This window comes from Cervus canadensis, chromosome X (genome assembly GCF_019320065.1).
Source record: "Cervus canadensis isolate Bull #8, Minnesota chromosome X, ASM1932006v1, whole genome shotgun sequence".
Taxonomy (NCBI): Eukaryota; Metazoa; Chordata; class Mammalia; order Artiodactyla; family Cervidae; genus Cervus; species Cervus canadensis.
The window spans coordinates 145,832,850-145,857,469 of NC_057419.1; the positions used below are offsets into that span (position 1 = coordinate 145,832,850).

General features: G+C 38.7%; 1 protein-coding gene across 1 annotated transcript; it reads right to left on the reverse strand.

The window, feature by feature from the left end:
• Nucleotides 1-1,213: 1,213 nt before the first annotated feature.
• CLIC2 (chloride intracellular channel 2) lies at nucleotides 1,214-23,453 on the reverse strand. Its single transcript, XM_043459884.1, has 5 exons — nucleotides 23,142-23,453; nucleotides 9,968-10,077; nucleotides 9,733-9,858; nucleotides 2,120-2,226; nucleotides 1,214-1,434 (listed from the first exon to the last, which is right to left on the reverse strand). The coding sequence occupies exons 1-5, from the start codon at nucleotides 23,196-23,198 to the stop codon at nucleotides 1,229-1,231; spliced, it is 606 nt and encodes a 201-aa protein (XP_043315819.1). The 5' UTR covers nucleotides 23,199-23,453; the 3' UTR covers nucleotides 1,214-1,228.
• Between the last annotated feature and the right edge of the window lie 1,167 nt (nucleotides 23,454-24,620).

Below are 24,620 nucleotides of genomic sequence, written 5' to 3' on the forward strand. Positions count from 1 at the left end.
TCCATTTCAAGTGAACGAGTCCACCTCGGATCTAAAAGGGAACTGTTTGTGCTTCTGCCTTCTGACAGGTAGATAAGCTATTCCCATTTTACAGAGGAAATCAATCTAAACCACAAGTCAGGAGTGTCAGAAAGGCTTTATCATAGATTGAGGGCTGTACAGACAACCGCGGAAGACTGAATACACCGATTCCAACGTATGAGGCGCATGAAACAAAGGAGGAACTGGGCGATCACGAAGGCAAACATCTGAATATGCTAAGGAATCAGATTCACCATGAAAAAATCATGCAGCTAGAGTTCCAAGCCAGAGATACGCAAATAAATCCTGTGTGAAACAAGGATGTGGGGAAAGGCGAGCCTTCTTGGGTAGGGGGGAAGCGGGGTGAGGGGACAATTGGGTGAAAGGGACCCAAGGGATTCTCAAGTTTATGCTGAAATTCCTGGTGAGGTGAGCTGTGTCTTCCGATTCTATTATATGTTTTTTTTTCCTGCAACTGTTATGTTAACAAGGTGACTTTAGTCAACTACATTCCTCCGGTGGCAAGACAAGTAAGATACACTGCAGAGGCAGAACCGCTGGGATCAAGGTCTATCATGCTCCCGCAAACGCGCAGGCCAGTGCGTGAGTTTCGGGAACAGGCACAGCGTGGCGGGGTTCCCGTCAGGGATTCATCAGATCCCCTGGCCAGACGGCGAGACGGTTTCCTGCAGAACGAGGTGCAGGAGGTGGTTCTGCTCGGCGCTCAGCAGGGGCCACATCTCCACCTGCAGCGACTTGACGGCCTCCGTGTCCTTCTCGTGCGTGGCCATGACCAAGGACTGCAGCAGCAGGAAGAGCTCCTCGGGCAGCGGGCCGCTGCTGTCCTGCCCGTGGCTGTCGAAGGCCTCCCAGGCGTTTTAGAAGAAGGAAGCACAGATAAAGAGCTTCTATCTCTTCACTGGACTATGAGTTTGTTTAGGGTTCCAACAGTGTCTTACTCCTCAACAATTCTGTGCAATGGGTACCCTTGTTTTATAGACAAGACAGTGGAAAACACCTTCTGATTTAAGAAGAAAGAAGCAAGAAGTGTTTATGCTTCCCAGTGGAGATCATTATGGATTTTTCCTCTGAGGAGAAAAGGAGACATACACTACGCATATCAATGATGACAAATCAATAATAAAAACCTCACACTGAATGGTCACTGTGCTTCTTGCTGGCGACTCCCCAGACCCTTCTCAATCATTCAGCCTACCCTGTAAAGACTTACTTTAATAATGTGCAGTTTGGGTAACAAACTGCAGTCAGCCAGGGTCAGTTGATCACCATCCAAGAACAATCTTCTGGAGACTGTGAGTTCTTCAGCACTGTCTGGATCAATTTCATCCAGAAGTGGGGTGTTCAAGTAGTCATCCAGACGCTTAAATTCTTTAAGCAGAGATTTTTCAAAGGCTGAGGCAATGAAATCATAGGGTTACGTATACATTTGTTATCTTCATGACTGAATACATTCTCAATATGCTTTTCTCACATTAAGATATCTCTGTCCTTTCACATTGCTTACAATGACTCTTCAAAATCTATATATTTAACTAGAATGCTCAACTACACACTGATAAGACAGAGGCAGATGTTTAATTAAATGGCGAGTGGAAATATTTTTGGACTTTTCTTGAGGAAGTACATTGGGAGGAGAGTCAAAGAAAGAAAGGTGATGCATATTATTACTAGAGGAGAGTCAGAAAGTGGGAAAAGAGACTCATAGCTCTCCTGATTCAGAGAATAGTAAACCTGTTCAAGAGTGTTTGTGGGAAATGGTAGCTGCTATGGTTTAAGAAACCTTAAAGGTACACAGAGCTGGGAGAGTTGGAGGGTTAAGAAATACAATCCTGCAGTTAGTTCACATTTGGCATGCCAATGTTCTAGTTGAGCTAAGTTTGTGATTACTATATTGAATATTAGGTTATAAATCCAATAAAACTTCATTCAAGGGAATTTCAGAAGAGAGGAAAGAGAACGAGATGAAGAGTATTTCTCAATATATATTATATATTCAGGAAAATCCTATTTTAGCTGAGTCAGAATGTGATTGTGAGCATGTGAGAGAAACAAAAAAATTTAAATAAAGGTGTCTTACTCTTATTTGCCTCCTTTTGTGTATTCTTAATGTATGCAGAAAACTTGGCAAAGAGATTACAGCCCACATCAAAGGACTCCTTGTTCCTGGGACTCAAGTGAGGATACCTTAAAAAGAAACATCACTGCACATAACATTCACATATAACAAGGCATACACCAGGTGTCCTAGCTTGCACTCTACTGAGAATAGAAATTTTGGAAAATCGTGCTGGAAACTGAAGGTCCTGAGAAACCTTTCATTGAAAATATGTCTTTTTCCCAGCCTGAGAATACTTTAGTGTTTAAAATTCACTGGGAAATCAGCTTTTTGGAATTCAAAGTTCCTTTATCTGTGAAAACAATGTTTCAAATGACTGTCGGGTCCCCATGGTAGTGGTTTAGTCACTAAGTCATGTCCAACTCTTGTGACCCCACGGACTGTAGCCCACCAGGCTCCTCTGTCCATGGGATTTTTTCCAGGCAGGAACACTGGAGTGGATTTCCATTTCCTTCTCCAAGGGATCTTCCTGACCCAGGAATCGAACCCAGGTCTCCTGCATTGCAGGCAAATTCTTTACCACCTGAGCTATGAGGGAAACCCTCCATACTTGATCCTAAAAACCTGTTTGACAGAAGATAAGTAGTACAAAAAAACATGGCTTCAAATAACAAAACACATAAAAGTGTAAAGAGGAGAAAGTGGGGAAAGAAGCAAAGATGTCTTCCTCTTAGTAATACAAAGTTAATTTAGCATAATACAATAAAATAATGTAATAATGTAATTCACCACATTAACAAATGAACGAAAGCTGTATGATCATGAACAGATGCCTGAAAAGTGTCCAGTGAAAATAAATAAATCAACTCCTATTCATAAAACCCTGCACTAGCAACTAGAAACGGTTGGGTCCAATATTTAACCATCTTCCTTGATTCTTCTTTTTCTCCATCCCTGCATTTGATCCATTAGCAAGTCCAGCCAGCCTACCTTTCAAAATGTATCTATAATCTGTCCACAACTTGCCACATCCACTGCTTCCTGCCTGCTCCCAAGCCTATATTACTGCAACTGTTTTTGATTACAGTAATTCCCCAACGTATGAACCTTCAAGTTTCAAACATCGGGTGGAGAGGGAGGTGGGAGGGGGGATCAGGATGGGGAATACATGTAAATCCATGGCTGATTCATGTCAATGTATGACAAAAACCACTACAATATTGTAAAGTAATTAGCCTCCAACTAATAAAAATAAATGAAAAAAAAACTTTCAAAGATATGAGCTAGATCTGCAGGAGGATGACTTCATTGAACTCCTTGCTGTGCAACACAAGGAGCTCACTAATGAAGACCTGATGGAATTGGAGGGTCAGAGAAAGGACAGAGAGGCCAGAGGAATAAGTAAGTGAAGAACGGATGAGGTTTATGACACAGCAAATGGCAAGGGGATTTTCTTTATTTGAGGAGGGACTGTTAGCTTTTGAAACCCAGGACCTGAACCTAGAATGGTACATGAATGTTGCAGCAGGTGTTCAGAATGCAATCCACTGCTACTGTGTCATCTATGGAGAAAAATAGAGTAACTACCTGACATCACCATACTGTTTCTTCAAGAAGGTGGATAGAATTGAGTCCAGCAAGGAGCCAGACACTGTGGCATCAATGCAGGTGTGAGTGACATTGTAGCTCGCCCTCTGTCTCCTACTGCTCTTGACCTTTCAGCTCTACTATCTCCCATCTCGTCCCCTTCCTCTAGTCAGTAACCCTTCTTGCCTGTTCATTGGATGCCAGCTCCTGGATGCCAGATGTTGTACTGCACTACTGCACTTTTCAAGGTGCTGTGCTGTAGATTAAAAATGTTCCCTTTATTTTTTCATGCTTGTTTATGTTTTATGTATTATTTGTGTGATAAGTATTAAAAACATATTACAATACAGTACTATATAGCTGATTGTGTTATTGGTGGGGGGGCTGTGCTCAGTGGTGTCTGACTCTTTGCAACCCATGGACTGTAGCTCACCAGGCTCCTCTGACCATGGGATTTTCTAGGTTATTGGGTACATAGCTCAGTCGGTAAAGAATCTGCCTGCAATGCAGGAGACCTGGGTTGGGTTCCTGGGTGAGGAAGATCCTCTGCAGAAGGAAATGGTAACCCACTCCAGTATTCTCACCTGGAGAACCCCATAGACAGAGGAGCCTGGCAGGCTACAGTCCATGGGATCACAAGAGTCGGACATGACTTAGCGACTAAACCACCACCACCAGGCTAACTTCACTGGACTTACAAACAAATTGGACTTATGAACATGCTCTCAGAACAGAACTCGTTTGTATGTAGGGAACTTCCTGAATCCTCCCTGTCCCATGCTTGTCCCTCACACTCTCAGAATATTCTGCACCTGCTACCAGAGCCCAAGTCTTCACAGTGGTGTGATCTGATCCCACCTTACCTCTCTGCTCTCATCTCTTTCCACTCTCTGCCTTATTCCCATTGACCACCTTGCTTTTCTTCTAATAGGCCTGACAAGGTCCCACCACAGGTCCTTTTCACTTGATCTGCTTTTACATAAAGAGCTTTCCCTTGTATATGCACATGGCCTGCTTCCCTCTTCTTTCATGTCTTTTAATCTGATATCTCCTCCTAAGTGAGGCCTTTCACTGGCCACCTTATCTGACATTGCAACCTCTCCCTTGTCCCATACACCCACTATTTCCCTCCCTTGCTTTACTTTTTTCTTCATATTTATCATCATCTAAAATAGTTAATAGTTTGCTTTTTCTCTTGCTTATTTGCTGTCTTCCCTAACTAAAATGTAAGTTCTGCTAAGGCAGAGATTTGCCCATTTTATTCACTGATGTGTCCCAAATGCCCAGAGTAGTACCTGACACATAATAAGTATTCAGTAAATATTTGTTAAATGATTACATGAATCAATTAATTTCTTTAACTTGGTCAAATGTATCCATCAATAACTTTCAGCAAGTATCATTTTAAATGGTGAAATGTTACAACTATTCCCTTTAAAATCAGTAAAGGATGAGGATAATCATGATAACTATGGCTCTTCAATATTGTGCTGAATGTACTAACTTGTGAGACAAGGAAAAACACCATTCTGTGGATGACTACATTTTGTACATAAAGTTTAGGCAACAAGACAGAAATGCCTATGATTGCTATTATAGTTGACATTTTCTGAGGTTTTAGCAAGTGGAGAAAAACAAAAACATAAAGCAATCAGTATAATTATTGGAAGAAAAGTAACAATATAACTGTATACCTATAAAAAGCAAGAAAAGATTGCCTTTTCTAGCCAAAATAATTGCTAGAATTAATGAGATATTTTGATAAGGTGGCTAAATACAAATCAGACATTAAAGAAGTAGCCATAACAAAATGGATATTAGTAACATATTCCACTTACAAAAGTGACAAATATATAAAATATTTAGAAATAATTTAATATGAAAGGTATAGAACCAAAATAAAAACAGAACTCTACAAAATATCATCAAATGACACAAGACACTTAGGACAACCTGAGTGTCCATCAGTGGATGAATGAAGAAATGTGGTTCTATTCTCTCTCTCACCCACCCACACACAAACACAATGGATATTAGCCATGAAAAAGGAGGAAATCCTGCCATTTGTGCCCACATGAATGGATCTTGTGAACATTATGGTAAGTTGGACAGAGAAAGACAAATACTATATGATATCACTTACATATGGCATCTTAAAAAGCCAAACTCATAAAAATAGAGAGTAGAATGGAGGTCACAAGAGAGAGGATGGGGGATGAAAGAATTGGTAAGATGTTATTTAAAAGTAAAAACTTGCAACTAGTATATAAATAAGTTTAGGAAATTGAATCCACTGCCTAGTGATTATAGTCAATAATATTGTATTATAAACTTCAAAGTTGCTAATACAGTAGATCTTAACCATTATTACCACTAAAAATAAATGATAATTATGTGATGGAATAGAGGTATTAGCTAGTGCTAGGTGGGTAAACATATGGCAATATGTAAATGTATTGAATCAACATGTTGTATACCTTAAACTTACACAATGTTATATGACAACTATACTTCAATATTTTTCAGACACATTTTTTAATGACTGTATGGTATTCCATTGTATGGAGACATGAAAATTCATTGCTAATTCTGAAGTTTTGAAGTTTAACAAAAGATACAGAGAATAGCATACAAAAAAGAAATGCCCATGTACCCACCATCCATATTTACTAAAAAGCCAACATTTTGCCTTTAAAAAAGACTTGAAGGAGCCTTCTACTGGGCATGTGGGCAGTGGCTCCTGAGGGATCTTTCAGAGAGAGTTGAGATCTGCTGGAAAGACATCAGTGGGGACCCAAGCTATTATACATTGGGAACCAGAAATTTACTTGAGATCACAAGTTAGCAGAAATGCAAACTAAAGTATCAGTGAGCTATCACTAAACCCATCTGAGTGTCACAGATGTTAAAAGAATGATAATGTATAGTATTAAAGATATGTAGAAAAAGTGTACCCTTATATTCTAATGGATAAAGCTGTAAATCTTTTTTAAAAGATACATACCACTTGAATTTTGTTCCTGTGAATCTATTCCACAGGGATAAAAACACCAGTACATAAGGACACATGAACAAGGATGTTATTTATAGCAGTTTGTACTGATAAAAAAACTGGAAGGAAAGGGAATGTCCATCAGTAGAGGAATCGTTTGGCAATTTGCAGCACAATTATAGTAAGCATAAATCTACACTAGTGGAGTTGATGAATATTAAAAACTTTTTCTGAAGTCAGATAAGCAAGATGCAAGTAAGCATAATTATGCTTACTATTATTGTGTTTATATGAGCATAAAAAGGGTATGGAAACATATACCACAGATTATTTTTCATTAGTTCCCTTTGGGAGCAAGAAAAGGTTTGGGAGCAGGTGGTTTGAAGGGATTCAGTAGTAGAGGAAGATGGATGAGGAGAAAATAACAAAATTAGACTCAATACTTATAGGACAAACTTGGAACAAGTGCTTAAAATACAGGAAGCCATCACTAATGGATGAAAGAGACAAAGCATAGGAACACAGAAAAGAATCTGAAATAGTATTCCTAGTTTCTTAGGTAGGAAGAATTTTATACTGATAGACTCTTTTATTTATAATGTATACATTAACATTAAAAGACTTTATTTTTTTAGAGCAGTTTTAAGCTTACAGCCAGACTTCTGACTGATGAAAACTGTGAGATAATAAATGAGTGATATTTTAAGACACTGGGTTTGTTGAAAAACAATAAAAAATGAATACAGTAGTCTTATTATTTTCAGACACTATCCTGGGTGGGCAGAGACATAGAGCTGTCATTCAAGTGTAGACAGTGCAGTTATGGCCTCTGGTTAATTGAGAGATATCTGTTTCCTGGTTTTCTCGTGTTAGGTATGGTCTCCCTTCATGTCATCAGTGATATAATGAGCTAGTCTTCATCAATCCTCATGGACTTTACAGTGCTATTATCCCATACCCTCACTCCCAACCCTCCAAGTGTTTCTTCTCTATTTCTAGACTACAGAGAATTTACTTTTTTTAATTTAAGTGAGTTATGCATTTTAAAAATAATTTAAAATATTATATTGATGGTCTTTGTGTCTTTGAGGTCAAAGGGGGAAGTTTATGCATGATAGACATAATATTTCTCCCCTGCAGAACTAAGAGATCAGACTGAATTAAAGCCTATTTCAAAATTCTAGATCTTCTGAGGGCTCTACAATAAAATAAGTCTGATTTCTACCAGTATAAGTGTCCCCAAACCTCATTATGGATCAGACAATGTGGCTAAAATTAAATTTCATTTCTAACACACTACTTGCATCTCATAAAGCTTTAATATATGTAAAAGTTTTCCAATCATATATGGAGTGATCAGGGTGGATCTTTGCAAACTTTTATAGAAAGAGCAAAATAGAGCTCTGAAATAGGCTATTCAGGTATGACCTAAGTCAAATCCCTTATGATTATACAGTAGAGGTGATGAATAGATTCAAGGAATTAGATCTGATAGAGTGCCTATAGAACTATGGATGGAAGTCCGTAACTTTTTACAGGATGTGGTGACCAAAACCATTGCAAAGAAAAAGAAATGCAAGAAGGTAAAGTGGTTGGGTGAGGAACATTTACAAATAGCTGAGAAAATAAGAGAGGCAAAAAGCAAGGGAGAAAGGGAAAAATATAACCAACTGAATGCAGAGTTCCAGACAATAGCAACGAGAGGTAAGAAGGCCTTAAATGAACAATGTAAATAGAGAAAAACAACAGAAAGGGAAAGACTAGAGATCTCTTCAAGAAAGTTAGAGATACCAAGGGAACATTTCATGCAAAGATGGGCATGATAAAGGACAGAAACTGTATGGACTTAACAGAAGCAGAACAGATTAAGAAAAGGTGGGAAGAATACACAGAGGAACTATGCAAAAACGATCTTCATGACCCAGATAACCACGATGGTGTGGTCACTCACCTAGAGCCAGATATCCTGGAGTGTGAAGTCAAGTGGGCCTTAGGAAGCATTACTACAAACAAAGCTAGTGGATGTGATGGAATTCCAGTTGAGCTATTTCAAACCCTAAAAGATGATGCTGTGAAAGTGCTGCACTCAATATGCCAGCAAATATGGAAAACTCAGCAGTGGCCACAGGACTGGAAAAGGTCAGTTTTCATTCCAATCCAAAAGAAGGACAATACCAAAGAATGCTCAAACTACCATATAATTGCGCTCATCTCACATGCTAGTAAAGTAATGCTCAAAATTCTCCAAGCCAGGCTTCAACAGTATGTGAACCATGAACTTTCAGATATTCAAGCTGGTTTTAGAAAAGGCAGAGAACCAAAGATCAAATTGCCAACATCCAGTGGAGCATCAGAAAACCAGGAGAATTCCAGAAAAACATGTACTTCTGCTTCATTGACTATACTAAAGCCTTTGACTCTGTGAGTCACAACAAACTGGAAAATTCTTCAAGAGGTGGGAATACCATACCACCTTACCTGCCTCCTGAGAAACCTGTATGTGAGTCAAGAAGCAATGGTTAGAACTGAACATGGAACAACTGACTGGTTTACAACTGAGCAAAAAGTATGACAAGTCTGTATATTTTCACCCTGCTTATTTAACTTATAGGCAGAGTACATCATGTGAAATGCTGGGCTGGAATCAAAATTGCCAGGAAAAGTATAAACAACTCACTGGAAAAGACCCCGATTCTGGGAAAGACTTACGGCAAAATTGGAGAAAAGCGTGGCAAAGGATGAGGTGGTTAAATAACATCACTGACTCACTGGACATAAATCTGAGCAAACTCTGGGAGACAGTGAAGGACAGGGGAGCCTGGAGTGCTGCAGTCCATCAGGTTGCAAAGTGTCAGGCACGACTTAGCAACTGAGTAACAACAACAAAACACAAGTTTTCTAATCATATATGGAGTGATCAGGGGTATCTTTGCAAACTTTTCTAGAAAGAGCAAAACTGAAAAAAAAGATGTTTAGAAAAATACTCAATCTGCAATAAATAAGTCAATAAAATAGATCATCTCAAGAACAATAATATCCTGTAAAAATGCTGTACCTTGGAGGAGCCAGTGTCTGCTCTAGAAACTCCTCAATTTTAATGAAATCTGTTTTCAACTCCTTGTTATATACCAGGAAGGGAGGATTGGTGCCTGGGGCTAAGTCCTTCAGCTCTTCAGGCTTTCTATAATTAATGAAAATAAGCAGAGTTATTCTTCTAGATAAAGTACATATTATGCAAACACCAAGATTGTATCGGTGTCTACTGATTTTAACCCCCTGATTTCTCTTACCTGGTCATGTCAACAGTAGTCACATTGAATTTAACTCCTTTAAGCCAGAGGATCATAAAAAGGCGTTGACTAAAGGGACAATTTCCAATACTCTCCCCATCACTTCCAGCCTATTAAGACAAAGAGAGGCTTCATTCATTCATTTGCTCAACAAGTATTTATTGACTGCTTACTGTGAAATGAGCTAGTTGCTAGAGACAGAGTTGGAAGTCCTTAATCTCAAGGATTCTACAATCTTTGGGCAGAGTGCTAATGAAGCAAATAATTTTATTGTATGTAAAAATTACAAGTGTGATGAGTATTAATAATGATAAATTTTATGCATTACCAAAATTTATATGACCATTTCAGATATTCCAAAATTTTGTTACTCTAAATACTTCAGTAACAAATGTTTCCAAGCATACAACTTGTTCCATTTTTAAGATTATATATTTAGAATTCACCTTTAAAACCAGAATGCTAACTAAACATTATTTGCATTTTCCATTTTGATAGATCCTGCCAAATTTTTCTTGAAAGATGTGTTCCATATTTTCATTGGATATTTGATTTCCTTATTCTGTGAATTGTTTGTTCATGACAATTTTATATTTTTTATTAAGATTATGACTTTTTCATTATTAGTTTGGAAAAATTATTTGTCTACTAAAGCCACTAACTCTTTTTTTTTTTCACTAACTCTTTTTGATACATGTTACACGTACTTTTTTGAAGTCTCATGTAAAACTAAAATTTTAAATAAAATCTTATACTGTTTTCCTTTGTAAAATCTGGTTTTTCTGATATGCTTATACAGCTGTTATATACATCAAAATTGCAAAGAAAATATTTTCTTATTTTGTTTTACTATAAAGATGTCCTCTCGTGTTTTTTCTAGTACCTTTATGGTTTCCTTTTTACATTTGTTTCATCTATTAATATTTAGAATTTATTTTCACATAAGGAGCATATTGGGACTCCAACTTTATTATTTTTATTATTTTACAAATAGATACATGTGCCTGTATGTTCATTGCAGCCTTATTTATGATTGCCAAGATATGGAGTCAACTTAAATGTACATTGACAGATGAATGGATTAAGAAGATGTGGTGTGTATATACAACGGAATACTACTCAATCACAAAAAGAAGGAAACAACACCATTTGTAGCAACAAGGATAAACCTAGAGATTATCATCCTAAGTGAAGTAAGCCAGACAAAGACAAACATAGATATCACTTATATGTGGAAACTAAAATATGACATAAATGAACTTACCTGTAAAACAGAAACAGGCTTACAGATGTAGAGAACAGACTGGTCGCCAAGGGGGGTGGTGAGGGAGGGATGGAGTGGGAGTTTGGGGTTAGCAGATGCAAATTATTATTAGATGAGGTCATTAAGTTTGAACCCTTATGATGGGATTAATGGCCTTGTAAGAAGGGATCAGAGAGCTCCCTCCCTTGCATTGCTCTTTCTTCACTTTCCCCTACAACCATGCGTGCAAGTTTGCAGCAGAGAAGGCACACATCTATTATAAACCAGGAAGAGTGTTCTCACCAGAAACTGACCATTCTGCCACCTTGATTTTGAACGTAATTCTTATATTTTGGTAAGTTTTCTTTTTCTTGGCAGTGACTGCAACAGAGGAAATAGTGTTCATTGTTGCTCTTTTTGGCATCTGAGAGTGAAGAGATATGGGAAGAAACAACCAGTCTTGGCAGTCTGAACTTCTTTTGTAACAGAAGTCAGACTAAAGATCCAATCGTAACTGGGGTTAGTGAATGGAATCTTGATTATGGGTGGGAGGCAGGAAGAACAATAAAGTCTGATAATAGTTACAGCAGGAAGGGTGGGTTGCTTTTAGTAAAAGGAAAGGCAGAACACTGAGGTGTGGGGGAAATGCAGTACAATTTTACAGGAAAACTGAAACTTTTTCTGTTGTTTATAATAATGCTGATTTAAAGTGCCATTACACAAAATGTATGAATATACAATAGAGAAAAAGACAGTCTCTTTTCAATAAGTGGTACTGTGAAAACTGGACAGCTACATGTAAAATAATGAAATTAAAATATTCTCTAAAACCATAAACAAAAATAAACTCAAAATGGATTAAAGGTCTGAATGTAAGACCAGATACTATAAATCTCTTAGATGAAACTTAAGCAAATCACTTTATGACATAAATAGGGGCAAGATCTTTTTGGATCCACCTCCTAGAGTAATGAAAATAAAAGCAAAAATAAACAAATGGGATATAATTAAATATAAAAACTTTTGCACAGCAGAGGAAACCTTAAACCAGAGAAAAACACAACCCATAGAATGGGAGGAAATACTTGCAAATGAAGCAACTGACAAGGGATTAATCTCCAAAATATACAAACAGCACAAGCAGCTCAGTATAAAAAACCAAACAGCCCAATCAAAAAGTGGGCATAAGATCTAAATAGACATTTCTCCAAAGAAAGCATACAGGTGGCTTATAATCACATGAAAAGATGTTCAACGTCTCTCATTATTAGAGAAATGCAAATCAAAACTACAACAAGTATTACCTCACACTGGCCAGAAGGGCCATCACCAAACAATCTACAAACAATAAATGCTGGAGAGGATGTGAAGAAAAGGGAACCCTCCTATACTGTTGGTGGGAATGTAAGTTGGTGCATTCACTATGGAGAACAGTATGGAAGTTCCTGGAAAAACTAAAAATAGAACTACCGTCTGACCAGCAATCCCAGCCCTTAGCATATATTCAGAGAAGACTATAATCTGAAAAGGTACATGCACATCAATGTTCATTGCAGCACTATTTACAATAGCCAGTACATGGAAGCAAACTAAATGTCCATTGACAGATGGATGGATAAAGAAGATGTGGTATATATATATATACATATATATATGTATATACAACGGAACATTACTCAGCCATTAAAAGGAATGAAGTAATGCCATTTGCAACAACACATATGGACCTAGAGATTGTCATACTGAGTGAAGTAAGCCCAATATTATATGATATTGCTTATATGTGGAATCTAAATATGTTGGAAATGAACTTATTTACCAAACATAAACAGAGTCACAGACTTAGAGAATAAACTTATGGTTACCAAGAGGGAAGGTGGGAGGAGGGATAAACTGGGAAATTGGGATGGACATTGACACACTGCTATATTTCAAATGGATAAACCAACTTTAAATGATACAATCAACCAGCTAGACCTAATTGATATCTATAGGACATTTCACCCCAAAACAATGAATTTCACCTTTTTCTCAAGTGCACATGGAACATTCTCCAGTATAGGTCACATCCTGGGCCATAAATCTAGCCTTGGTAAATTCAAAAGAATTGAAATCATTTCAAGCATCTTTTCGGATTGCAATGGTAAGATTAGATGTCAACTACAGGAAAAAAAACTATTCAAAATGCATACATATGGAGGCTAAACAACACACTTCTGAATAACCAACAAATCACGGAAGAAATAAAAAACAAAATCAAAATATGCATAGAAACAAATGAAAATGAAAACACAACAACACAAAACCTATTGGATCCAGCAAAAGCAGTGCTAAGGGGAAGGTTTATAACAATACAAGCTTACCTCAAGAAACAAGAGAAAAATCAAGTAAATAACCTAACTTTACACCTAAAGCAACTAGGAAAAGAAGATATGAGAACCCTAGGGCTAGTAGAACAAAAGAAATCATAAAAATTAGGGCAGAAATAAGTGAAAAAGGAACAAAGAGACTATAGCAAAAATCAACAAAACTAAAAGCTGGTTCTTCAAGAAGATAAATAACATAGACAAAGCATTAGCCAGACCCATCAAGAAAAAAAGGCAGAAGAATCAAATCAACAAAATTAAAAATGAAAATGCAGAAATCAAAACAGACAGCACAGAAATACAAAGGATCATAAGAGACTACTATCAGCAGCTATATGAAAATAAGATGGACAACTTGGAAGAAATGGACGAATTCTTAGAATAGTATAACCTTCCAAAACTGAACCAGGAAGAAATAGAAAATCTTAACAGACCCATTATAAGCACAGAAATTGAAACTGTAATCAAAAATCTTCCAAAAAACAAAAGCCTAGGACCAAATGGCTTCACAGCTGAATTCTACCAAAAATTTAGAGAAGAGCTAATACCTATCCTACTCAAACTCTTTGAGAAAATTGCAGAGGAAGGTAAACTCCCAAACTCATTCTATGAGGCCACCATCACCCTAATACCAAAACCAGATGAAGATGCCACAAAAAAAGAAAACTACAGGCCAATATCACTGGTGAACATAGATGCAAAAATCTTCAACAAAATTCTGGCAAACAGAATCCAACAACATATTAAAAAGATCATACATCATGACCAAGTGGGCTTTATCCAGGGATGCAAGGAGTCTTCAATATCCACAAATCCATCAATGTGATACACCACATTAAAAATGGAAAGATAAAAACCATATTATTATCTCAATAGATGCAGAGAAAAGCTTTGACAAGATTCAACATACATTTATGATAAAACCCTCCAGAAAGCAGGCATAGAAGGAACATACCTCAACATAATAAAAGCTATATATGACAAACCCTCAGCAAACATTATCCTCAATGGTGAAAAATTGAAAGCATTTCCAATAATGTCAGGAACAAGACAAGGATGCTCACTCTCATCACTACTATTCAACATAGTTTTGGAAGTTTTAGCCACAGCAATCAGAGCAGAAAAGAAATAAAAGGAATCCAGATTGGAAAAGAAGAAGTAAAACTCTCACTGTTTGCAGATGACATGATCCTCTATATAGAAAACCCTAAAGACACTACCAGAACATTATTAGAGCTAATCAATGAATATAGTAAAGTTGCAGGATATAAAGTTAATACACAGAAATCCCTTGCATTCCTATACACTAACAGAGAGAAAACAGAAAGAGAAATTAAAGAAACAATCCCACTCACCATTGTGACAAAAAGAATAAAATATTTAGGAATAAATCTACCTAAAGAAACAAAAGACCCATATACAGAACACTATAAAACACTGATGAAATCAAAGAGAACACAAATAGATGGAGAAATATACCATGTTCACGGATCAGAAGAATCAATATAGTGAAAGTGAGTATACCACCCAAAGCAATCTATAGATTCAATGCAATCCCTATCAAGCTACCAACGGTATTTTTCACAGAACTAGAACAAATAATTTCACAATTTGTATGGAAATACAAAAACCCTTGGATAGTCAAAGCAATCTTGAGAAAGAAGAATGGAACTGGAGGAATCAACCTGCCTGACTTCAGGCTCTACTACAAAGCCACAGTCATCAAGACAGTATGGTACTGGCACAAAGACAGAAATATAGATCAATGGAACAAAATAGAAAGTCCAGAGATAAATCCACGCACCTATGGACACCTCATCTTTGACAAAGGAGGCAAGAATATACAATGGAGAAAAGACAATCTCTCTAACAAGTGGTGCTGGGAAAACTGGTCAACCACTTGTAAAAGAATGAAACTAGAACACTTTCTAACACCATACACAAAAATAAACTCAAAATGGATTAAAGATATAAATGTAAGACCAGAAACTATAAAACTCCTAGAGGAAAACATAGGCAAAACACTCTCCGACATAAATCACAGCAGGATCCTCTATGACCCACCTCCCAGAGTAATGGAAATGAAAGCAAAAATAAACAAATGAGACCTAATTAAACTTAAAAACTTTTGCACAATGAAGGAAACTATAAACAGGTGAAAAGACAGCCTTGAGAATGGGAGAAAATAATAGCAGACGAAGCAACTGACAAAGAATTAATCTCAAAAATATACAAGCAGCTCCTGCAGCTCAATTCCAGAAAAATAAATGACCCAATCAAAAAATGGGCCAAAGAACTAAACAGACATTTCTCCAAAGAAGACATCCAGATGGCTAACAAACACATGCAAATATGCTCAACATCAATCATTATCAGAGAAATACAAATCAAAACCACAATGAGGTACCATCTCATGCCAGTCAGAATGGCTGCTATCCAAAAGTCTACAAACAATAAATGCTGGAGAGGGTGTGGGGAAAAGTGATCCCTCTTACACTGTTGGTGGTAATGCAAACTAGTACAGCCACTATATAGAACAGTGTGGAGATTCCTTAAAAAACTGGAAATAGAACTGCCATATGACCCAGCAACCCCAATGCTGGGCATACACACTGAGGAAACCAGATCTGAAAGAGACAAGTGTAACCTAATGTCCATCACAGCTCTGTTTACAATAGCTAGGACATGGAAGCAACCTAGATATCCATCAGCAGACGAATGGATAAGAAAACTGTGGTACGTATACACAATGGAATATTACTCAGCTATTAAAAAGAATGCTTTTGAATCAGTTCTAATAAGGTGGATGAACCTGGAGCCTATTATACAGAGCAAAGCATGTCAGAAATAAAAACAGCAATAGAGTGTATTAATGCATATATAAGGAATTTAGAAAGATGGTAATGATGACCCTATATGTTAGACAGCAAAAGAGACACAGATATAAAGAACAGACTTTTGGACTCTGTGGGAGATGGCGAGGGCTTCCCTTGTAGCTCAGTTGGTGAAGAATCCACCTACAGTGCAGAAGACCCGGGTTTGATTCCTGGGTTGGAAAGATCCCCTGGAGAAGGAAATGGCAACCCAGTCCAGTATTCTTCCCTGGAGAGTCCCATGGACTGTAACCTGCCAGCCTCCTCTGTCCATGGGGTCGTAAGAGTTGGACACAACTTAGCGACTAAATCACCACCAGGAGAAGGCCAGGGTGGGGTGATTTGAGAGAATAGCATTGAAGCATGTATATTACCATATGTGAAATAGATGACCAGTCCAAGTTCGATGAAACAGGGCACTCAAAACTGATGCACTGGGACAAACCTGAGGGATACGATGGGGAGGGAGGTGAGAGGGGGATTTGGGACAGGGGGACACATGTACACCCGTGGCTGATTCATGTCAATGTATGTCAAAAACCCCTACAATATTGTAATTAGCCTCCAATTATAATAAAGAAATTAATTTAAAAAATTAAAATGGATAACAAGCAAGGACCTACTGTATAGCACAGGAAACTCGGGTCAAAATTATGTAAACAACCTAAATGGGAAAAGAATCTGAAAAAAAAAGAATATGTGTCTATGTATAACTGATTCACTTTGCTGTACACCTGAAACGAAATCAACTATACTCCAATATAAAATAAAAATTAAATAAAAAATAAAGTGCCATTACACAAAATGTTGGGCTTTCCAGGTGGCACTAGTGGTAAAGAACCCACTTGTCAATGCAAGAGACGCAAGAGACCTGGGTTCAATCCCCGCGTCCAGAAGATCCTCCGGAGGAGGGCATGGCAACTCACTCGAGTATTCTTGCCTGGAGAATCCTATGGACAGAGGAGCCTGGTGGGCTGCAGTCCATGGGGTCACAAAGAGTTGGGCATGGCTAAGTGAGTGAGCACACACATACACAAATTGTGAAGCCTGATTTATAAATTACCTACTTCCAGCTGGCAAAGACAGGATGTGGTCATTCACCAGAAGAACATTTTCTCTTTGCATTTATGATTAAGTTTCTAAGTGTAAAAAATAACAACTGTGACATCTGACATTTATTGAGTGTTTACCATGTTAACAACTACTGTGTCTTACATATTTATTGGATTTAATCCTTACAGTGAAGATTGTTCTGTGAGGGAGGTTCTATCATTACTCTTGTTTTACAGATAAGGAAAGAGGCTCAGAGAAGCTGACTTGCTCAAGTACTCTCACCTAGACAAGAGTTGAACACATATACTCTTCTTATGTAGCAAATCCATTACTATCTACTCCAGAACCCACACTCCTTAAACATTGGTTTCTCCCAATTGATAGTTTTATTGGATTTATTATTAATCAGAAAAGGCAGAGGAACCAGAGACCAAATTTCCAACATCCTTTGAATCATAGAAAAAGCAAGAAAATCTCAGAAAAAAATCTACTTCTGCTTCATTGACTATGCTAAAGCCTTTGACAGTGTGGATGGCAACAAACTGGAAAATTCTTAAAGAGATGGAAATACCAGACCATCTTACCTGCCTCCCGAGAAACCTGTATGCAGGTCAAGAAGAACTGGGCATGGAACAATAGACTGGTTCAAAATTGGGAAAAGAGTATATCAAGGTTGTATATTGTTACCCTGCTTATTTAACTTCTATGCAGAGTACATCATGTGAAATGCCAGGCTGGATGAATCACAAGCTGGAATCAATATTGCTGGGAGAATTATCAATAACCTCAGATATGAAATAACACCACCCATTTGGCAGAAAGTGAAGAGGAACTAAAGAGCATATTGATGAAGGTGAAAGAAGGGAGGTAAAAAGCTTGCTTAAAACTCAACAGTCCAAAAACTAAGATCATGGCATCCAGTCCCATCATTTCATGGCAAATAGATGGGGAAACAATGGAAACAGTAAAAGATTTTATTTTCTTGGGCTCCAAAATCACTGCAGACAGTGACTGCAGTCATGACATTAAGATGCTTGCTCCTTGAAGAAAAGCTGTGACAAACCTAGGCAGCATATTAAAAAGCAGAGACATTACTTTGCTGACAAATGTTTGTAGAGTCAAATCTGTGGTTTTCCTGTAGTTATGTATGGATGTGAGAGTTGGACCCTAAAGAAGGCTGAGCACCAAAGAATTGATGTGTTGGAGAAGACTCTTGATAGTTCCTTGGACAGTTAGGAGATTGAACCAGTCAAACCTAAAGGAAATCAACCCTGCATTTTCATTGGAAGGACTAATGCTGAAGCTGAAGCTCCAAAACTTTGGGCACCTGATGCCAAGAGCTGACTCATTAGAAAAGACTCCGGTGCTGGTAAAGGTTGAAGGCATGAGGTAAAAGGGATGACAGAGGATGAGATGGTTAGATGGCATCACTGACTCAATGGGCATGAGTTTGAGCAAACTCCAGGAGATGGTGAAGGACAGGGAAGCTTGGCGTGCTGCAGTCTGTGGGGTTGCAAAGAGTCAGACATGACTGAGCAACTGAACAACAACAACAAAATCTTTATGATCGTCTTTATGATAGTTCTGATTTGAAAGCAGTCTGGCTAGAGAATAGTATTGCTTTCTATCTCACATTTATCAATAAAGACAAAAATATTTTATTCAGAATTTTGGTCCAAATGTTAAAGTCTATAATGGTATGGGCTTTCCTTGTGGCTCAGATGGTAAAGAATCTGCCTGCATTGCAGGAGACCTCGGTTAAGTTCCTGGGTTGGGAAGATCCCCTGGAGAAGGGATAGGCTACCCACTCCAGTAGTCTTGGGCTTTGCTGGTGGTTAAGATGGTAAAGAATCTGCCTGCAATGCAGGAGACCTGGGTTTGATCTCTGGGTTGGAAAGATCTCCTAGAGGAGGGCATGGTAACCCATTCCAGTATTCTTGCCTGGAGAATCCCTATGAACAGAAGAACCTGGAGGGCTACAGTCCATGGGGTTGCAAAGAGTCAGACACGACTGAGTGACTAAGCACAGCATACATAATGTTATGTACAAATCTGTGAAAACTTAATTTTAGACTGGTAGCTGCTGCTGCAGCTACTAAGTCGCTTCAGTCGTGTCCGACCTTGTGCGACCCCATAGATGGCAGCCCACCAGGCTCCTCTGTCCCTAGGATTCTCCAGGCAAGAATACTGGAGTGGGTTGCCATTTCCTTCTCCAATGCATGCATGCATGCTAAGTTGTTTCAGTCGTGTCCGACTCTGTGCGGCCCCATGGACAGCAGCCCACCAGGCTCCTCTATCCATGGGATTCTCTAGACAAGAATACTGGATTGGGTTGCCATTTCCTTCTCCATTAGACTGGTAGAGTAGAGAACACAAAAACTCCATTTATCAGTGAACAGCAAACAAATAAGACAACCTCTGCATCTAGAGAAAATAAAATGTGTTCTTTTAGAAAATCCTTTCTTAGTTCCCAGATATAAATCTTGCCCAAGTCATTTAGAGCTGAAAGGCAATGTTTTCACTAGCTATATGGAACACAGGGGTGTGTGTGATATGCATTCTTAATTGTGATAGGAGAAAAAATTACTTTCTTTTAGGGATCCCATCAGTGCTATTGGGAAATTGTGGTAGGTTCCCCAGAGGTAGCTGGGAAAATTGCAAAGTTATTTAATCTTTGGAAAGACACCACAGTATAAATGAGATATAGTTGCTTTTTAAGCTTTGTCATTAACATTCTCACTTCTCTCAATCCCTATTCTCACTCATAGTATCTTCTACAGAACTTCTAGAGATCTTTGGAATCAATCTTGCATGCATGCATGCTAGGTCACTCAGTCATGTCCAACTCTGTGACCCTATGGACTGTAGCCTGGGCTCCTCTGTCCACAGGATTTTCCAGGCCAGAATACTGGAGTGGGTTGCCATTCCCTTCTCCAGGGGATCTTCCCAACCCAGGGATTGAACCCACCTCTCTAATGTCTCCTGCATTACAGGCAGATTCTTTACCACTGGCGCCACTCTTTAAAGCAAAGCAAAACAAAAACCCAGACCAGATGATAGTCAAGGTTCCTTCAGAAAATCTGTGACTTGTGTCAACGTCATTAGATATGCTTACATGTAGAGGATTTCATCTAATGAAATTCTGAGAAATTTTACTAAAAAGTGTGCCCAAGTGAAAACAATTAAGATTATGCACAGCTATTTTAATTTCCCAGGTGGTGCAGTGGTAAAGAATCTGCCTGGAAATGCATGAGATGCAAGAGATATGGGTTTGATCTCTGGGTCTGGAAGATCCCCTGGAGAAGGAAATGGCAACCGACTCCAGTAGGCTACAGTCCATGGGGTCGCAAAGAGTAGGACATGACTTAGTCAGTGAATATGCACACACAAAACAGTTATTTAAAAGGACTTTAATATTAACCCAGCCATTTATTAGCTATGTAACCTTAGGCAAAACTACCTAGGTACTTTTTTCTTTAGTTTCTGTACCCATAAAATAGGGTTAATAATAAACCACGTAGCACAGGCCCTGCCATATAGTAAGTACTCAGTAAGTGATTAGTTTTTAACCTGAAAGTTATTGTTTAATTTAACATTTGCTCCTCCAACGTGTGACTTCCTAACTTCTACTGTCTAGATAACCACACAATTCATGGGAAGTCTATGAAGATAAACACACAGATCAGTGCCAGCAATGGGTTAGAGGAATTAGGTTGGACTGAATAAACAAGTTTGGACAAAAGAAACTAGTTACCCTATGAAGAGACTTATTACCTCTGGTTTGAAATTGGTAGGTATAAAAAGCCAGTTGGGAAGTTAAGGCTTATTTAGATTTGCTGGAATCTGGAGGTAGGAGATGGAGAAGGAAATGGCAATCCATTCCAGTACTCTAGTCTCTAGCCTGGGAAATCCCATGGACAGAGGAGACTGGCGGGTTACATTCCATGGGGTCGCAAAGAGTTGGACACAACTGAGTGACTAAACAGCAATAACAAGAGGTAGAAGAAGTGGCTCTTATGCCCCACAGTCCAGCAAACACTTACTTGGATTCTTTTCTTGTGTAGGAATTCAAGAGTCTCTCTCTCTCCCATAATTTTTTTTTTTAAATTCCTCAGTTTATTTATTTATTTTTTTCCTCTCTCTCTCTCTCTCTTTAAATTTTTTTTGTTAGTTGGAGGCTAATTACTTCACAACATTTCAGTGGGTTTTGTCATACATTGATATGAATCAGCCATAGAGTTACACGTAGTCCCCATCCTGATCCCCCCTCCCACCCTCTCCACCCATAATTTTTTAAAGGCAGATTAACTATGTCCTTGGTGTATATATGTTTTAAAAAAAGTGAAAATAGATGTGTTAGTCCCTCAGTCATGTCTGACTCTTTGGGACCCCATGGACTATAGCCTGCCAGGTTCCTCTGTCCATGGAATTATCCAGGCAAGACGACTGGAGTGGGTTGCCATTCCCTCCTCCAAGGTATCTTTCTGACCCAGGGATCTAATGTGTGTCTCTTATGTCTCCTGCATTGCAGGCAGATTCTTTACTGTCTGAGTCACCAGGGTATAAAAGTATTACTTTGGCTAACAGGTGTTTAATCTAATATTTGGTAAGCACACCTTATTTATGTCTTTGTAGGCCATCAAGAGGAGATGTAGTTTTAGAGGCAAATTACTTAACCTTTATTTCCTTAGCTTACTTATCTAGAAATCATGAGAACAATATTACTACCAATACTACTTATACTACTACTTAACTTTTATTAACCTATCCTCCTAAACTAAAGGAGATAATATATGTAAAGTGTTTAGAAAAGGGTCAAGCATGATATGAATTTGTTATTATTATTATCATCATCCTGAATACTTCCAATAGTAAATGAAAATATAGAGAAAATAGTTAATATAGGCAAGGATTTAGGAAACTATGTAGTTAGTTTCTACTTGGAATAACCCATTCAAATTGTTTCTTTTTCTTGATGAGCTAATTTAGAAACACATGTTCCTTTCTCCTGCTTTAGGGGTTTTCCAAAGGGCTTTTCTTAAAAGTTAAGATGTTTAAAAAAAACCGAGGCAAAATGCCTGCTACTCACATAACAGGCACACAAACACTCCTGGCTTTCCCCTCCTATGGTGTTCATGTGACACTGCTCTGATGTTCATCCATTGTAGGAGAATTTTAGAAAGCTCTATTTGGACCATGGGTGGGAATGAGGCTCTCGGGCCATTTTTGGCCCTCTCCTCACATTCAGCCCTTCCAAAATCTATTCAATAAAACATAAATTGTGAGACCTGGAAAGAATTAAGGATCATTTTGTCAGGCTCCTTCATTGTATAGATAGAGAAACAAACAGATCCATGGTTACAAAGGAAGTCACTGAGAATATAATTTAGTTGTTCTGACTACTAACCAGTCTAGTTGTCTTTCCACCACATCTTCTTGCTTTTTTCAGATGGGATGTTTTTCTATTGTTATATAAGAGCAGCCAAACACCCAAGCATTCTTCAAGGACTCAGAGTATGTACCTAATTGCAAATTTATTTCCTATCTTTAGCTGAAATGTTGACTTTTTAAAAAGGAGCTGAGGTCCAGTGTCAAGAAAAATTACATTCTGTATGCTGTCATTAGAGCTAGAAACTTACCTTCACAAAAAGCTCAATTTCAGGGTCAGCTTCACTGCTGGGCCTTGGGCCTGCCATCTCTCTGTTTTTAGTGGCAATTGTCAGCCCTCTGCCTTCTGCACAGTCCACAGTACTCACAGATTGGTTTCTTCCAATTTTATCCAAAGGCTTAAATGCAGGTTGTGCTTTAAGAGGGAAATCCAGCTTCTAATTGTCAGAACTGGGCTAGTCTCTCTTCAAGAGGAGGGGTGCAGAAAATTCTAGATGCTTGAGAGCGGCTCTTGAATTCGTTTTCCTTCTTCCTCTTGACTAACATTTGAATCAAGGAGGAGCCAACTGGGTGTGTATAAACTGGCTGGCTAGAAGGGTGGGGGTGTTTCCAGAGACGCTTCAATGCTATGAGTCAGCATAGAGAAGCACATACAGAAAAATACACAAGCATTTTCAATATATCAAGCAGACCAGATGTTCTCTAGAGCTTCCCTTTGAATCCTGGGCTTCATGCCCAGAAAATGGCCCCTTATGCTGTTCTGTAACCTGACAGCAGCAAAAAGCTCTTCCAGGAAAAGGTCCAGAAATCATTCGGGTTTTAACATTTAACATTGAAAAGGATGTTTATCTAATGACACTGCCTTTGGTTTGAAAAGTGTACTTCATCAAAAGTCTCCAACCTCAATTCTACTGCTGACACAGCCAGATTTCCCTTCTGGGTTGCAAATTTCACTTCTCTTCTATAATCGGGGAATGCTCAATGGGAGGGTTGAGTCTGGGGGCGTCTTTTGCATGTTTCTCTGTTTCTGGGAATAGTGGACTCATTCTCTGTTTCTGGGAATGGTGGACTGGAAGGGATCACTTCCTGGTTTTAGTATCTGTATGAGGAACCACAAGCAGTTGTATATCTCTGCTTGTCAACCCTGGAAACAGCAGTAAAATATCCAAACTGATCACTCACTCTCTGCAGTGTTTTTGGCAGCTGTGTTTTCTGCCTGCCAGGATGAGGTGGGGTGGGGTGGATGCAGGCCCTGGGTGAATACACCCCTTCTGATGGGAAGAGTCTCATTCTGCTTGGAGTCAAAGTGAACACGGATCCACCAGTTGGGCACCATTGCGACCCTCTCTCTACAACACCACATGTTCCCCATGGTCATATGGGCTGTACATGCACCTGTCATTGCCCACATGTAAAGAATTTGCAGGACAACTTACAGCCTTTGGGCAAAATCTGGTCGCTGCCACACCTGCAGGGTTTAAACAAGGAGTGGCTGCCAGTAAGAATGTGAGTGTCCTTTAGGATGGGGGACCTGATGACCTCCCAAGTGATCAGTAGGGTGAGAGGGAACTTCTGCTAGACATCTGCTGAGCCAACCTCATAGGTGTGCATAGGACTGGCTGTTTGGCAGGACCCTGTGGAGGCTTTGGCCATATTTTTACTCTGTTCATTCATACTGTCACTCCAAAGACAATCAATGAATACTGCCTCTGTGCCAGGATGCTGATCCA

Excerpts from the sequence above, each read along its gene's own strand:
- CLIC2 (XM_043459884.1), bottom strand. The coding sequence starts at position 23,198 with ATGGCAGGCCCAAGGCCCAGCAGTGAAGCTGACCCTGAAATTGAGCTT. Across the intron at positions 10,078-23,141 it reads AAATTGAGCTTTTTGTGAAG|GCTGGAAGTGATGGGGAGAG; the intron begins GTAAGTTTCTAG and ends TTGTCTTAATAG. Across the intron at positions 1,435-2,119 it reads ACAAAAGGAGGCAAATAAGA|CCTTTGAAAAATCTCTGCTT; the intron begins GTAAGACACCTT and ends TCATTGCCTCAG.